The following is an 18,315-nucleotide window of genomic DNA, read 5'->3' on the forward strand; positions in this document are numbered from 1 at the left end:
CACGGTGTCACGGACACACGCGGTTTAACACACGCACGGTGTGTCACGACACACTCGGTCTAACACACGCACGGTGTGTGATGGACACACTCGGTTTAACACACGCACGGTGTGACGGAGACACTCGGTTTAACACACGCGCGGTGTGACGGGCACACTCGGTTTAACACACGCGCGGTGTGACGGGCACACTCGGTTTAACACACGCGCGGTGTGACGGGCACACTCGGTTTAACACACGCACGGTGTGTGATGGACACACTCGGTTTAACACACGCGCGGTGTGACGGACACACTCGGTTTAACACACGCACGGTGTGTCACGGACACGCGCGGCTAACACACGCACGGTGTGACGGACACACTCGGTTTAACACACGCACGGTGTGTCACGGACACGCGCGGCTAACACACGCGCGGTGTGTCATGGACACGCGCGGCTGACACACGCGCGGCGCAATTCACACGCAGACCCCGATACCCCGCGCATGCGCGCCCCCGCCGTGCCCGCTCCTCGCGCGCACGCGCAGGGCCGTGCCCGCGGCGGGCGCGCGCGGTGCAGTGTGGGAAGGAGGTGGCCCCGGCCCGGCGGAGCGCGGCGCTGAATCCTCCCGGCCGCTCACAGCACTGTGGAGCCGCTTCCCGCCCTGCCTCCCCTCCGGCCGCCGCCACCTCCTCCTCCTCCACCCCACACACGCACCCTCCCCCCCCGCCCCCCTCCCGCCGGCCCGCGGATTTAAAGGGGCAGCGGCGCCGGCCGGGGGAACCATGCCGAACTTCTGCGCGGCACCCAACTGCACCCGCAAGAGCACCCAGTCCGACCTGGCCTTCTTCCGCTTCCCCCGCGATCCGGCCAGGTGAGACCACCTCGGGAGGGGCGGGCTGGGGGAGGGGCGCCCGGCTCTCCCCCCGAGGCCCCGCCGGCCCACAGCGCTGCCTGTCTGAGGAGACATCGCGCCGGAGAGCGGGCTCCCTTCCCCCTGCCCGCTCTGCTTCCCCCGCGCTTCCCTAACCGCGCCTCCTTACCCGCGGGGCCGCCGGCGCCTGGACCTCCGATGGTGCCTGCGGAGGCCGCGCTCGCTCCGGCGGGGCGGGGCCGTGGGACCCTCCGGGCTGTGGCGGCGGGAGGCGGGCGGGCGGCTGCGCCTGCGCCGGGACGGCGGCGGCGGCGGCTGCCGCCCCTCGGGGGAGTGGTGGGGACGGCAGCGGCGGCGCCGCTCCGGGATGCGGCGGGAGGAGGGTACCTGGCCGAGACGGGGGTGGGGGCTGCCTGCCTGTGGGCAGGGTGGGGCCGTGTGTGAGGTGGTGCAGTGGGATATATGGCTGTGAGACATGTGGGGCAGCTGGAGGGGTGCCGGAGCCATGGGCTCAGGTAGGGAGCCCTGCACTGTGGGGGGCCCGCGCAGGCTCAGCACTGGCTCCAGCAGTGAAGGTGCATCAGTCCTGCTCTGTGTATTAGGCAGTGTGGTGCTGGACGATGAGGTGTGTGCGTTGCAAATGGGACACTCCTGCGACGGGGAGGAACTGTCACGGGATTGCTGGGATGGTGGCAAAGCGTCATGATCAACAGCAGAGGTGATGGGAGAAATTCGCAATGGGTGAAAAGCAGGGGTGGTATACTGGTAGAGCAAAAAGTGTGTGAGTGGGAGACAGTGGAAAATCCTATGAAAAATAAGTTGTATACTTAGACATAGAAACTGCCATGTAAAAGTTCACCCTTAAATCGAGATGACACTTAAAATCACTTGTTTTAACATGATGCTCACAATATTGGAAGGGGACATAGGCATAGAGCAATACCGGTTACCTCTTTTTGAACAGTCAATAGTTAAGGCTGGCTTTTCATGATTTATACATGATATTTACTTCCTTCCTCCCTTGAAGCTGCTTGACCTGATTTTTGGAAAAATCAAAACCATGTGAGAATTATGCATATGTAGTATTTTCTAAGGAAACAGACCCTCCAAGCAATTTCAAATGAAGATACAAAAAGCTTATATAGGTAGTAGCTGCTCTCTAAAGTTGTGATTTTGGATAAGTTATGAAGTTCTCCTGGATGAATGCAAGGCCTTGCTGTAAAGGCTATCCAAACTCTTGATGTATAGTACATGCAAGGTATTGTAATACTATCCATATTCCACATGCTTTTACTTTAATAAGAACTGAAATAAAAGTGCTTGCTCACCTACTCTTATTCTTTCATTTTCGTGTTTTGCTCTTACTATTGTCTCTTTCTGCCATCTGTCCTGTGAGACCCTTAAGATGTCACACAAAGGAATGTCTGCAGTTTGTGTGGAATTGAAGAAAACTGGCACTGTCTGAGCTTCAGTCTTAATTTGTAAGAGGTCCATGCTGTAAAATGTGAGTCACATCAAGCTGTACAGAATTCCTCAGTAGATGACAGTTTACTGTATGAAGAAAATACCCTCTTCCATAATTTTTTATGGAAGGACATTTTGAATGAGTGTTTTCCATGGTAGCAGTGCAGAGAGGTGGATAAAGGTGTGTGACCAAATTATTACATTTTAAAGAATATTTTTTTTTAAACTGTATTTTATAAACTCTAGGATGGTTTGGGTTGGAAGGAACCTTAAAGCTTATCTCATTCCAAGCCATGGGCACGTACACCTTCCATTAGACCACCTTTCTCCCATCCAGCCCTTGGAACACTTCAGGAATGGGGCAACCTCTGCTTCTCTTGGCAACCTATGCCACGGCCTCCAAACCCTCACTGTAAAAAATTTCCTTCATATATCTAACCCAGATTTCCCCTCTTGCAGTTTGAAGGCATTTCTCCATGTTCTGTCACTACAGTTCCTGATGCAGAGCTCCTCTCCTACTTCTCTGTAAGGCCCCTTCAGACATTGGAAGATGGTGTGAGGTCTCTGCACAACCATCTCTTCTCCAGGCTGAGCAGCCCTGACTTTCTCATCCTGTCTTCAAATGGGAGGTGCTCCAGTCCTCTTGCCAGCTTTGTGGACTTGGTCCAACATTTCCATGTCTGTCTTTATATTGGGGCATACTGAACACAGTACTTCAGATGGGGTCTCAGAAGATGGGCAGGAGGAAGGAGAAACTATACATAAACTGTTTATAGCATCTTTGTACTCTTGAAAACAGTCAGTGATAAAGATGATGTTCTAAGTTCTCTAGAAATTCCCCCCTTAATGTTTTACAACTTTCTGTCCAAAGGTGATCATATATTCTATTTTACCAAGAGCATTTAGAGACTGATAAATCCATGCATCCTTTTGGCTTTACAGATTTGAGGGTGTTTTATTCTGTGGGTTGGTCTACAGCAGTCTGCAGATGGAAATGAAAATATGTTCCTTGTACTGCTTGCTCTCACTTGTGTAGGTCAGACTGGGATGGTGAGCAAAGTGCATTGTCCTAAAATGTTATTTGCACTTGGCAGCTTACAGTGGGAAAGCTGAAAATAAAGTTGTTAGAATACATCTTAAAATAAATTTTAATATAAAAAAATCGTTGATGGTAAATGTATAGTCTGAGTGAATTGTTTCTACTACCTTACTGTTTTCAGTGTTTCCATGATAGCTGGGTAATTGCCTTTAATGTTTTCCCAGTTCAGTGCTAAGCAGTTCTAGTTAGACATTCCAAGTCTGATCTTTAAGGTGTTAGGAAGTCAGTGAGAGCTAACCTGTTAAGACTACCTTCTTTCATTTTGGCTACTTGAGAAGATGAAGGGTTCAGAGATTAGCCTTTGGAGAAGAACCACCAGTATTTAATGGGTGGTATATTGTCCTTTCATATCAAACTAGTGTAAGTAGCCTCTGTTACCTCCATAAGGTTTACAGTTTTTATGCAATCTAGGCAGTGATCCTCACTGTAAGATATATTTGTTTAACTCTCATCTGTGATTATGGCTCTGTTCATCATGGTGGCTCAAGTTACAGTTGAGCTATGAGTGTTTAGAACAAAATACTTCTTAAGCAAAGAGATGCTGTTCTGCTGCAGTTGACCAGTAGGTAATGTATACTCTAGTTGCAACTCAGTAAAATGCCATTTCAACTTCCATGAGATGTCACCAGATCTCTGAAAATGTAAAGTTTGTGACTGAAGAAAACCTTCTTAAAAGCTAATGAGCAATGCCTAAGCGGTATCAAGGAAACTTTCCTGCCTGACCATTCAGGAGCCACACTGGGAGGCCCCTTTGCACAGCCCAAGACTTTAATTGCTATGAGCAAAGCCCCTCCAGGGCAGGTGGCTCCAGTGAAACAGAGTGCCATTTGGCTCCCTGGATGTCCGGGTCGGCTGTTGTCTGTCTCTGCCCAGACACGCGTGAGATGGGTTCTCTCCGATCGGGCTTCAAAAGACGAGGCCGGACTCTCAGGTTTTTGGTCTTCAAGGTTGTTTATTATTTCTTATCTACAAAGTTTTCCCTCTGCCCAGCCAGGATCTGACCAGCAAGGCAGCCAAAGGTACTCTGACCACCCACGGGGCAGTCGTGTCTTTTTATAACAAAACCTACATAAATCATATTTACCTTTTATTCCCAGTACTTATCATCCTTATTAGCAAGTGTACCTTCACCAAGAACCTATCAAAAAATATCTGCGTCACACAGAAAATGGAAGACATGAAGAAGGAAGAACCACGAAATAGGTCTAAATTCCTCCATCTTGTCTCCATAATCCCCCTGTACCAAAACCTTAAAATCTGTGTTTTATCTTGTAAATATACTATTTCTATACCATTCAAACCCCAGTGATTCTCATATCCTCATACACAGGTGGCACATCCCTAGAGGGATCAAAGTCGAGCCACCAGGCGCTTTTGGCAATATTCCAGGACCTCCGAGCCCCCCCCCAAGGGTTCTCTCCGTAGCTCTGGACATCCGGAGCGATGTGCTGAATTCCCACACCTGGACATGTCACTACTCGTGGTGGCAGACAAGTTTCCCTTTCAGCCTCCACCCTGGGTTCTGGATTTTCTGTAGCAGAGTCTCAAATGTCTGGTTCCTTTTAGCACTTTAATCATAATGTGATAATAGCTTGAGCTGATGCCTCTGGGGATTGATCCTGAACCAAGAAATCCCTGGGCTTTTATATCCTTACAGTCTCTGCACCCATTCTGTAAGTGCTGCCCTTATGTCCAGCATTATTCCAAGTACAAATATAACAAAGCTAACAGCATTACCATAGGGTAGAGTGCAACATTATAGATTCCCGTGCACAAATATTTAAATGATTACCAGTAAAAAAATCACAATCAACTGGTTGATCACCTACTACTCATTTGATGTGAGAATGGTGTATCCAGTTTCCTTACCTAAAACTTACAGCAAACAGTATATGGCTGTATATGGTCCTTCCTATTTAACTTCCAGTTTGGGTTTTACTGAAAATACCTTAGTTAATCCTTCATCTCCAGATTGTATGTCATGTAGCTGTATTTTGTTTTATTTATTATTTTGTGTGAAATTGTTTCCAACCATTTATTTTCTAAGAGGCTGGTCCTGGATATAATTCTCTGCCAAACACTATTCCTCTGGATGACCACTCTAGAGGTTGGTGAGAGTTATTTCCAATATCTTGCTATCCCATAGTACTACTCCAAAACTCCAGGCCATTTTAAATCTACCCGACTACTGCTGTTGTGACTGTGCTGCTAAACTGAGTCACAGGTGATGCTTGCCATTTATGAATAACACTATATCTTCCTGAGAAAGCAGCAGTTCTCTTTATTCTAGAGAAAGTAATTTACCATCTTCTTACCTGTATAGAGGTACATGTCTGAAATATGCATTAATAAATATACTTTAAAACCATACACAAAGTTACCACCATTATAAGTAAGTACTAGTCCACAGAAAATACCATATTTGTACTTTGTGCCAGTTCTGAATGCACCATTCGTGCCACCAGTTTGTCTCCCTGACATTGCCAGGAGGTGATTCAGGGGAGTTAAGGTTCTGTAAGGAGCTCTGGCTTTGCTCTCTCTCAGTGTTTGTCAGCTTCCCTGAATCACTGAGAGAAGCAGGTAAGACCATGGGGTCAGGCTCTTTCTCTGGACTGAAACCCTCCCCACTAACTACAGAGGAGGCTGATCAGCCTCTGATCACATTTAATGAGTTGTTTAGTAGTTGACACCCACTGAGAAAGTCTGAGAGCCAGAGTCAATATAATTTACATGCTACAGGTCTCCCACTTTAAAAGAGTATTTCTATCATTTGATGAAGTGAAGAATGCTCCCCTGTTCTCTTTTTGGGGTGATTGCACTGCCAAAACAAGAGTGCAAGATCTGGCAAAAAATCAGATTTTTTAGAACATTTTTTTCCTTATTTTTAGTTGTTACTAAACATGCTCTGTATGGGTCTCCAAGGACAATATTGGAAATTATTTCTATTTATGGCATTTGCTGTCACAATTATTTTAATATTTTGCATGAGCAAAAAATTGAGATTTGCAAATGGTTCAGCCAGCAGAGAACAGAATCAAAGAGTCCCCTCTTTCATCTGCACAATTGCCCATTACTGAGCTAAAGTAGGGGTGAATCCACTCAGACCTGTGATTTCCTCATCTGGGCTGCCCACCAAAACATCTGACGAGACAGCCTTTGTTCTTATAGTTGATTTTCTCCCTCCTTACTGCTATAAACATAATTTCACCTTTGCAGTCAAAAGTAATAGTAAAATTGCTTTCTTCTAACTTCTAGCAACAGAACAAGTAACTTTGTTGCTCAGAGAGCAATGGCATGTACCCCATTAGGGGAAGTTGAAGCTGACTTGCAGTAATTGAAGCATTTGCATCAATTACTGCAAGTGGTTTGCTTACCAGGAGAGACAGTCTCTTGCCTACCTAAATGAAGTCCTGTCAGTAAACTGCCTAGAAAATGTTATGACTTCAGACTACAAGCACATTGCTTTGGTTTTTAATTTTTCTTTTTAAGAGCAAATTCTTCAGCAGTAAGTAGTTAAGTTTCATGAGCAACTGTGCTACAATCTGCTCTGTGTGTGTGTGTGCATGACAAAGGCAAGAATATATAAATTAAGGGAAACACTCCTGAATTTGATGGGGTGACGTTGAGTGGTGAGCAAAAGCAGAAAAAGTAGTTTTTACAAAGATTTTATGGGGTGTTCCAAAGGAAGTTGTAAAGGACTTTCCCAAGCCTTGTATCAAGGTCACTTGCACTCACTTGTGCTCCATTTTGAGTATGGTTTGAAATTGTAAGGGATTTTGTTTTATCCTAAGACTATTTAATTCTTCTCCTTACATGCAGATGTCAGAGATGGGTAGAGAACTGTCGAAGGGCAGATTTAGAAGATAAAACTCCAGATCAACTCAACAAGCATTACAGATTGTGTGCTAAACATTTTGAGACTTCTATGATATGCAGAAGTGTAAGTAAAAACAAGCATTTGTTTACTGTATCTTGCAAAATGTGACTGACACTTTTCACCAGAATGCTGCCTTTTAATCTTGCAGCTCCTCAGTAATTTGTCCCTAGGAAAATTAATTTCTTAGTCTTAATTGGGATCACTGCCATTGTCTGGGGCTCCACACAAGCTCTCAGCCATTGAAAATGATTATGAAGATGAACAGCCAGAGGAGACAGAAAAGTGGTGCTCCTGGCAGTTTAATGTGTTTGTTGAACACTGTCTCTCACTGCCGTGCTTTCCTCGTTTCACTTGTTTCGCTAGAGATTACAATATTATATAAGTTTATTGGGTGTAATTTTGCATATCTCTAATTGTTTAAACTTATTAATGTCTTGTTCCTGAAGTGTGTAGTTCCACTTGTTTCACTAGAGATTACAATATTATATAAGTTTATTGGGTGTAATTTTGCATTTCTCTAATTATTTAAAGTTATTAATGTCCTGTTTCTGAAGTGTGTACATGGTGTGATTTGGTTAAATTACACTCTGTTGTGGCCCCAAGATTTAAACACTTTACATCTGTCAAGCTACAATTTCCTGTTACATTTTTATCCAGCTAATGCAAGTTACTGTTTTCTGTTAATGAAGTAATAGCTTTCAGTTCTTTTTGTCAACAATATGATTTTAACAGCTTGCATAAGAGTAGGAAAGGGTGCACTTGGGACTTTGTATCAAGTTTTAATTTCTAGGCTGAATTTCACTCTGGTATATAAGCAAACTGGATCTTTTAGTTATGAATGATAATTAAAATATGCAGGTCAAACTCTGAAGTCCTAGTGGTATTACACGTGATGAGGTCTCTAATAGCCAGCATCCCTGCAACAGATGAAAATTGGAAGTAATTATGACTCTGAAAGGAAACACTATGAAACTGGGTTTGTTTGAAATGTATTTCAATCTAATGACAAGATGACATCAGTTAGAATTTTGTACTCAGTAGAAATTGGCCAGTATAGGCAACACAGGTTTACAGTATGTCCACATATGACATTTTTCTTTAAATATTTTTTTTACCTGGGAGCACTTACATGATCATCTAGAAGTCTTTTCTTCTTTTTTTTTATTTGCAGATAAATTTTCCCTCAATATGATCTTTCATAGTAGTGCTTGGTGGACTTCATAGTTCTGCAAAAAGAAGCAATTGAACATTTTTGTCATTAAATGTTTCTAGAATTGGGAAATAAGTGATTAAACCCAAAACACAATAGTAACAAAATGTTTCCCTTCTGATGCATAAATGTCTTTTTATCCAGAATGTTTATTTTTTAAAAAAATCATAATATTGCAGTAAATTAAAATTATTGAATCTAGGGTCTTGGATATAAGGATAATGGGCACTAAAAAAAAAAAAGGATTTGTAGTTTGGAGTTTTCTGTAGTATTTCTTCCTATTTTCAGTGTCCTCTTGATATCCCTGAAATTTAAATTGCATAGCTTAGCTTTCTCTTTGGTAACATCAAAAAGTCAAAGTACTTTAGAATAATAACATAAACAAGAAAAGAAGGAGAGAAAAAAAAGGGCACAGTGTCTGAAATTTCTCCAAGAATTCCCTAGTGGACATGTCTGTTTTCTTACAGAGCCCATACAGAACGGTTTTACGGGATAACGCTGTGCCAACTATATTTGATCTTACAAGTCACCTGAACAATCCCCACAGCAGACATCGGAAGAGGATAAAAGAGCTGGTAAGTTTCTAATGTAAAATTATTGGTTTATTATTAAAAGAAAAGATGACAAGTAAGTTAATGTGAAACTTTTACACAAAAATGTGAAATAAAAATATTTAGCCGCTTGAGTGTTTGTATTTTCTATCCTGCCTATTCGTGTATCTTTTCTGTTGATTATAAGTTAAATGCATGATAAAAATTTTATCGAAGGAAGTCTTGAAAAAATAATCTGGAAAATTAAATGTGTTGGTCCAGAGCTGATTCCTTCATCCAAATCAAAAGTATAGTTTTCTTTTCCTTGTTACTGCAATGCCAACTGAACACAACTGAAGCTTGATATCTTGCTGCATGTTTTGGTTCACCCATTTAACTTCTGAAATCTGAATCAATTCATGCTTGTTTTAGCTTACTGTTGTGAAAAAATGATCCATGGATAAAACCAAGATTGAGAAATTTTTTTGTGGGATTGTGTCTTGTGTGTCGTTTAGGGTCTCCATGGTTATGAGTGTACTGACAATTAAGAGGAATTTCACTCCTAATTTCTGTTTGTACTTGAAAAATTTCAGACAATTTCTAAATACTTCTTTGTGAGTTTGGTTGCATCTGTTGACTGAAAATGGAGTTAAAGATAGTTCTGTCTACTGGCAGCACATTAACAAATTGCAATAGAATCTATTTACTAATAATTATACATATTGAAGAACCTCCTAATATAACTGTTCTCATGTAGTTGGTAGATACATGTCATGGCTGTAATAAACTACCTCAAGAAACCTCCTGGTGTTAGAATTTCTAGCACTTTTTGTCAAATGTTAACTGGTCTCATCTACAGTATTTGTATCTCATCTTGATATGTTAATATTTTAAGGTCACATGTTAGACATTGTCATCAATATAAGTTCTTTTTGTTTGTTTTTTTAAGAGTGAAGAGGAAATAAGAACATTGAAGCAGCAAAAGAGTAAGTGATCAAAATAATTGAGGTAATAACTTTATTTCCTAAGGCTGATGAGGTAATGCAGGACTCATAACTATTAGTTTATATATAACTATTAGTTTATATTAGTTTAGCAGGAGGATAATTGACTTCCTTCTTGATTCAGCCAGCCAGTCTAAATTGTTTCCAAAATACTCATTCACTTTTAAACTGGAAACATTCTTCTCTGGACTCTGTTAACTTAAAGGTAATGGGCAAGTAAATGTTGTATTTTATTTTTGACACAGTATTTTCATTTTGTAGTTGATGATGCTTTTGAACGGAAACAGGCAAGTCAAGAATCAAATGAAAACAATGAGCAAAACACTGTCTCAGAGGAAGGAGGGGAAGAACAAGAGGAAAAAACTGCCCCCTTAACAGTGGAAGAAAGAGAAAACAAAGATTACCTTAAATCATTATTTGAAATTTTGATCTTAATGGGTAAACAAAATATTCCATTGGATGGCCATAATGTTGATGAACTTCCAGAAGGCATTTTTACTTCAGATAACTTTCAGGCTTTACTGGAATACAGAATAAATGGTGGCGATGAAATTCTGAGGAAGCGATTTGAGATGACTGCAGTCAACCTCGAGTATTGCTCAAAAACTCAGCAGAAACAAATGCTTGAGATCTGTGAAAACTGTGTTAGAGAGGAGACACTGAGGGAAGTAAGAGACTCACACTTCTTTTCAATTGTCACCGATGAAGTAGTGGACATAGCAGGAGAGGAACATTTGCCAGTGTTGGTGAGGTTTGTTGATGATTCTCACAATCTAAGAGAAGAATTCATAGGGTTTTTACCATATGAGGCTGATCCTGAAATTTTAGCTGTTAAGTTCCACACAACTATTACTGAAAAGTGGGGTCTAAACATGGAGTACTGTCGGGGTCAAGCCTACATTGTCTCCAGTGGATTTGCTTCTAAAATGAAAGTTGTGGCTACAAGACTCTTGGAAAAGTATCCACAAGCTGTGTATACACTGTGTTCCTCGTGTGCCTTAAATGTTTGGCTGGCAAAATCTGTTCCTGTTGTTGGTGTTTCCATTGCATTAGGAACAATTGAAGAAGTTTGCTGTCTTTTTAATCAGTCTCCACAATTACAGGTAGAACTGGACAACACAATTTCTGCTCTTTTTCAGGACAATGACGAAAAGGGTAATGAGTTGAAGAAGATCTGTCGTTCTCAGTGGACAGGCAGGCATGATACTTTTGAGGTATTAGTGGACCTCCTGCAAGCACTGGTACTGTGCTTGGATGCCGTGACCAGTGACTTTTCTGTCAGGTGGAACAACTTCATTGTCGGTCGAGCATTTGTACTTTCGAGTGCACTAACAGATTTTGATTTCATTGTCACTATTGTAATTATGAAAAATGTTCTGTCTTTTACAAGAGCGTTTGGAAAAAATCTCCAGGGACAAACATCAGATGTGTTCTTTGCAGCTGGCAGCTTAACAGCGGTATTGCACTCTCTGAATGAAGTGATGGAGAATATTGAAGTTTACCATGAATTTTGGTTTGAGGAAGCCACAAATTTGGCTACAAAACTGGATGTACAAATTAAACTCCCAGGAAAATTTCTCAGGGCACAACAGGGGAACTTCGACCCTGATATGACATCAGAAAATTACTACAAAGAAATCCTAAGTGTCCCAACAGTAGAGCACATTATTCAAGAATTAAAAGATATTTTCTCAGAACAACATTTAAAAGCTCTTAAATGTTTATCATTAGTGCCCTCAGTCATGGGACAGCTCAAATTTAATACATCTGAGGAGCATCATGCTGACATGTTCAAAAATGACTTGCCCAATCCAGACACACTTTCTGCTGAGCTTCACTGTTGGAGAATCAAGTGGAAGCACAGAGGAAAAGATATTGAACTTCCAGCTACTATTTATGAAGCACTTCACTTGCCTGACATAAAGTTTTTCCCTAATGTTTATGCATTGCTTAAAGTCTTGTGCTTACTTCCAGTGATGAAGGTGGAGAATGAAAAATATGGAATAGGACGAAAGCGCTTAAAGGCATACCTGAAAAACACCTTGACAGGGCAAAGGTCAAGCAACCTTGCTTTGCTCAACATAAACCTTGACATAAAACATGACTTAGATTTGATGGTGGACACTTACATTAAACTCTATCCAGATAAAGTGGAATTTCAAGACTGTATTCCTTCAAACAATTCTGAAGTAACAGATAATGCCTAACTTTTTAAGCTCTAACCAATCTGTTGAAACAGCTTCTTCTTAATTAAGTTTCAAAGCTGGGGAGAAAAACCAATGAAAACTTTTAAAATCACTGCAATTGTGTTTTCATTTTAGGCCTTGGGCTGAAAAAGCTGTGGTCAAAGACCTAAATTATGTGTTGTTAGTCCATACTAAATGTGTTTGGCAAACAAAATCAAGCCTGACACAAACCCATGCTCTTGGCAGAGGTGCTTTCTACATCTGATTGGCTTAACTAGGTGCTCGTTTACTTTATTGCATTGTGGAAAAAGTACATTATGATTGTAGATCTGGTGGGGCTGTTACATATTCACTGATTAATTAGGACAAGAAAGAAATTCAAACTATTAAAAAGAGTATAATCTATTTCAGTTCTGTTACTTAGGATTTTTTTTTAAAACCCAAGCTTTTTAAAAAGTCTTTGATGTATATTTAAGTGGCATATTGGAGAGTGGATTCAGCTATTGCACGATCCCCATGCTGTGGGCAGGTCTCAGTGTAAAGTGAATGTCAGTGATATAGGGGTACGTTTACGGTTTTGTTGGAAGAGTCAACCTCTTTAATCTCTTGATGACTGTTTACATTCCTTTGTGTCAGACACAAAACTTTTTTCTTTAGGCTTAACAGGCATGGCAGGAGTATTTAAGTTCTTAAAAGACACTAAAAACTTAAAATTTATTCCACAAATGTTTAAATCTGTTTGCTCTGCCCCAACTCTGATGCAAATGCCATCCATCTTATAGTATGTTTTATTTGTAAACTCACTCTGGAAAGATTAAAATAAGAGTTTGTTGTTTGTCTAGAAGTAAGATTGGAAATATTGCTGTTATTTTTGGTGAGAATGAAACATTTTTGTACAGTTTATGGAAATTTAAAATAAAATGTGAATTGCTTTTTACATAGCATTGGATTTCCTAGTAAAGCTGTGCCTCTGGAAATGTGTTCTGTAAAGGTGCTTTTTTATTTTAGCAGTTTTTTCTTCATTGTTTTTGCAATTCTAGTGAGCGGCATTTTCTGAAGACAGAAGAAACTGTGCAATAGTACCACTGATCTGCATGTTCTGTTTTTTAAAGTATTTTGAGATAGCATTAACTGCAGTGCTTTTACTGATAGAAGTTCTGACAATCAGGCACAAAAAGATTAAATTTGAAGTGGTTCAAAAGTAAAATTTTGCAGCTATCCTGATGCATGACAGGTTTATAACTTATTTATCGATTCAAAAATCAAATGGCTTGGGTTGGAAGAAATCTTAAAGCTCATCCATTCCCACCCCCTGCCGTGGGCAGGGACGCCTTCCAACAGACCAGGTTACTCTAAGCCACATCCATCCTGGCATTGAACACTTCCAGGGATGGGGCAGCCACAGCTTCTCTGGGCAGCCTGTGCCAGGGCCTCACTGCCCTCACAGCCAAGGATTTCCTCTGCTATCTAATGTAAATTTCCTCTCTTTTAGCTAAAATCCATTCCCCCTTGTCCTGTCAATCCAGTTCCTGATGCAGAGTCCCTCTCCAGCTTCCCTGTAGCCCCTTCAGATACTGGAAGGCCCTGTGAGGTCTCCACACAACCTTCTCTTCTCCAGGCTGAACAGCCACTATTTTGTTGTCTTGTCTCCATACGGGAGGTGCTCCAGTCCCATTACCAAGTTCCTGTCCTTCTTATGTTGGAGATAGGTGGGAAATTACAATACTTTTATGTCATTTTCAGTTGCAGTGAGAAAGGCCCCCTGCAACAGCAAATTGAATGATTCTAAAGAATGTGAGTTCATAGTGCTCTAATGTAGTCAAGACAATAAGATCAAATTTGGAAAAAACCCACCTTTTCTAAACATTATCTTTTCTTTCCAGTAATATTTGTATATGCTTTCTGACATACTTTCATGTTATTGCAATTCTTGTCTCAACAGTAAAAAGTGTTTTAGCTAATAGCTTTTGCTGTTCCTCTCAATATATGAAAATAGCTCCCAAATCTTGGTTAATGCTATAAAAAACATTTTAAAATTAAAAGACTTATGGAAAATTGGCTCTTTTTAAAGATGATCTCAATTACAATTTTAATATAATAAATAATAAAATATTTCCCTTCTTGGAGTTCTGTGAGTTCCCCTGCTAAACACAGCAACATGGTGGTCATGACATCAGAGGTCATGAACCCTGTGTCAGGAAAGTCAGGTTGGATGAGCCTGGGCTTACAGGTGGAATCAGAGAAGGAAAATTGGTATCCAGTGCCACAGAATTGGCCAAAAGATCTGAAGACTGCTTTCTGACTGTGGAAATGAGGCCTTTAACCCGGGTACTGAGACAAATTGAAGAAGGGAAGTGCAGTAAAACTCTGCTTAAGTTACTAAGTGTCTGCTGGAGCTCAGCTGAAGACACATGCTTGTGATAAGCGCTGTTAATTAGCTGGCTCAATCTTTTGGTTTTGAACTGTCTTTCACAGAGATGTTTAGCTTGTCTGCAATAAATCAGGAGCTTCTGATTTACTACAATTTGATTTGTCCTGTTGGTGAGGAATCTCTGGATTTTTTGATAGCTACAGGAGTTAGTCTGAGTAGTGATGATTTGGTAGGATGCTGAAAACTAAAAGAAGGGAGATTAGGATTAGATGTTGGGGAAAATTATTGTCTCTGTGGGTGGTAAAACACTAACACAGGTTGCCTAGAGAAGCTGTAGCTGCCTCATGCCTGGAAGTGTTCAAGGCCAGGTTGGACACGGCTTGGAGCAATCTGGTCTAATGGAAGGCATCCCTGCCCTTGGCAGGGGGGGATTGAGATGGTCTGTAAGGTCCTTTCCTATCCAGGTAATTCTGGAATTCTATGATTGGTCTATGATATGGAGCAGCAAAGGCATAGCAGGTTGCAATGATAGGTGCCTCTTCAACAGGAGAGGTTTCTGTGGAGGAGAACAATTTACTGAAACTACAGTGTTTCCCATCTGATTTTTAGGGGTGCACAGAAAGAATGCAACTGCAGTGTAATCCAGTTACACAATTTTGCTACAGCAGGTCTGAGACTGATAAAAATGTGTCTGAAAATGAAACAATCACTGAAGATAAACTTGAATTCTGTTTTGTTGAAGAAATTCTGGAGACAGGGAATTCCAGTTTTTAAATAGTCTGTCAATTCAGGGCAGCATATATTTCCAAGGTGTATGTGAGGTATTTACCTTAGTTTGACCTGGCATTTTGGTGCATTCTGTGTAGTGAAGTAATTGGTCTGTTACAATTACTGTAAGTATTGCTGCTCAGATATAATTTTTAGTGAAAGTAGATTTCCATAGCTGCTCAGCCTATCATGCTCTGTGAAAGCAATGCTACACAAAGTGTATTTCCTTTTCCCATGCACAGAATTCCTGCTAGAAACCAGTATTGATACTTGGAAAAAGAGCATGTATCATTTTGGCTCCTGTAGTGTTATTTCTGTCATTATCTTCAGAAATCCTGTATCCACTTGTTCAGGTGCCACGGTTGTGCTGTAAAGAAGTGGATGAGCAGAACCACTTAAGGATTCTAGGTGCAGCTATTGTCTTCCACAATCACTTTCTGTGCAACAGTGCAAAATCTCAGAGTGCCCAGAAACATCCTAATTACTCTTAAGCAGAGGAAAATAAATCTCTTTATTGTATGTTTCAAGAAGCAGCCGCTAACCTAGAATAAAAATAGGTGTTATCCCAAAGAAGCTTAACATTCTGTCATCTCCAGACCTGTAGTGCTCTCTACTTTTCCTAAGGAAAACAGTTCCAACAAGGAATAGGAATCTCCCCAACATTTCGCCTAAATGTAATTAGTGAGACATCAGGAAAAAAAACCCAAACAACTGGGGTTGGAAGTTTTAAACATATCTAATGCAGTTTCAAAACATGTGCATGCTCTTTATAAGTTTTCTTTACTTTGAAAAAAAACACTGTTAATCAAATAGAATTCAATGTGCATGTTCTGTGACACAGTAATTGTTCATTTGATTTTTGCCATATTGTGCAGTGTTTCTAATTATTTATTTTCCTGCAGCAAACTTGCTTTTTTCTAAAAACCATGCCTGTGGTCTTCTGTTTAAGCTGGCAAGAGTTATCCCTGGAAGCGTCCTTGCAGTCAATGCGAGTACTAGTGCAGTTTGTTCAGGGAGATTGAGAAGCAGCAGTGACAGAGCAGATGTCCCTGTAATCCCCTATTCCTCTGTTTTGTAGTTTCCCAAAGTTAAATATATCAGTGAGTAAACTGGCCATGTGACTGCTTATGTGATCTTAAGAGTTAAGGATACTCTAGTGTTGCTCCCAATGCCCCTCGCCCCCCCGCCCATGCATGTTAGCTGACATAAATATCCCAGGAAGAAATTTGTTTTCTTGTTGTAGAATTTGAGGTGCAGAGTAGATGATGGCTGTTACCATCCCCCAAAGCCACCCAAGCAATGTACAGACCTTCCTCAAACCCTCATGGCCACAGGCTCCAAAGAGCAACACTATAATAAAAAGATGTTTTTAAAAAATAGTTATTTTATATAGGTGCCTACTTGGGTTCTTGCTATGATAGCATGCTCTGAGCCTGGCACATGGAGTCCCAGCTGGAGCCCAGGCTTCCCTTAGAGCACCCAAGAGAGGGCCCTGTGTCAGCTTCAGCTTTATTAAAAGGTGCTAAGATATACAGATTTACATTCAGATTTACATTTAAATGGAGATCCCTGTGAAAGCCAGTGCTGGAGGCAGCTCAGCATGTCTGCCAATAGTTTCAGGTGTCTCATGGAATCTTTTCACTAAGAGGGGACCACAGTGTCTCTCCTCATCTGTGACAGCCTACAGTTGGAGCTGTAAACTGCTGGGGCCACACACACCACTGTTAGAGTGGAAATTCAGCTTGTCACCTCTTCAGCCAGCAAAGGTTTGAAGATCTTGGCAAAGGAATGTCTTTCCTTGCCCCTGGAAGAACCTACAGATCAGCAAGAGAATACCTTTTGCATAACCCCCAAACCTCAGGGTGATTTCTTGGCAAGTAGATTCTCGCAGCCAGGAGTCTTCAGAATCTTGTCACCAGGACAAGATTCTGAAGACTGAGGAATTCAAAGATTGAGGAAAAGAACTCACCAGGACCTTGGGGTTTTTTGTTCTGTCTTACTCCTGGAACACCACTTCACTCTTCATAGCTGTTTCTAGTTAAGCATTTCCTGGAAGCTCCTACTGTACACAAACACTTATGTACAGTAAGCCCTTGCTATCTTGGTGAAGGAAAGATACTGGGAACTACTGGAAATGGATTTGGGTCATTAGGGAAGTGGGAGAGGGATGGGGATATACGTGAGAAATGGATTTGGGTCATTAGGGAAGTGGGAGAGGGATGGGGATATACGTGAGAGAGGTCAAGGGCACCATTGGTAGTGTGATGCTGGAAGCTGGTGTAAATTCTGTACCAGAACAAAAATGGAGTCCTGCTCTTCTCCATCTCCACTTGCAGTGGTGTCAGTCCTGATTCTTTGCACCCTTCAGGCAGGAGAGTATTGTAGAACGTGGATGCAGTTTTCCATCTGAGAGTGCAACATTCCTCTTCGGAAACTTCAAGGAAAAAAAAGTGCTGAAAGTGCTGAAAATGCAGACACAGGCATTTTCTCTCCTCTTTGCTTCTCCAAGGTATGCATAAGCTCCTGAACACCTTGCTGGTGTGGTCCTTCAAGTCTCACTGGTCTTCTTCCACAAGTGAGTGATATGCAGAGAGCTGCAAGGAGGACAGGTCTTTTTCCAGATCTAGGTGCTATTTTTCTGTGCCTGCACGCCCCATAGTTTTGTGCCCAACTTGCTGCCCTCTGAGGTCATGTTTTGAATGTCAGTGTTCTTAGGTGCCTGTGTTTTACATTTCCCATTCTGGAGACATGGCTTTCCTGAAGCAGTGGCCCCCACAGCTGAGCTGGTCGGCACAGCAGAGGATGGGTGTTCACTACCTGGGACAAGAGTTTTTTTCACCACACACCCAAAACCTCTTCTCCTCCCTGCTTTGGTGTGAGGGTCTGTGTGAGCTGGGCAGCAGATAAGCCTGCAGCTGTCGTCTCCACCCCAAAATGCCAGGCTTGATC

General features: G+C 41.7%; 1 protein-coding gene across 1 annotated transcript; it reads left to right on the forward strand.

Annotated features, from left to right (window-relative positions):
* The first annotated feature begins 728 nt into the window (after positions 1-728).
* THAP12 (THAP domain containing 12) lies at positions 729-13,070 on the forward strand. Its single transcript, XM_084226087.1, has 5 exons — positions 729-857; positions 7,240-7,360; positions 8,975-9,082; positions 9,987-10,023; positions 10,303-13,070. Exons 1-5 carry the CDS (start codon positions 769-771, stop codon positions 12,246-12,248), a joined length of 2,301 nt encoding a protein of 766 aa, XP_084082213.1. The 5' UTR covers positions 729-768; the 3' UTR covers positions 12,249-13,070.
* The last annotated feature ends 5,245 nt before the right edge of the window (positions 13,071-18,315 follow it).

Source organism: Fringilla coelebs (genome assembly GCF_963513975.1).
Source record: "Fringilla coelebs genome assembly, chromosome: 2".
NCBI lineage: Eukaryota > Metazoa > Chordata > Aves > Passeriformes > Fringillidae > Fringilla > Fringilla coelebs.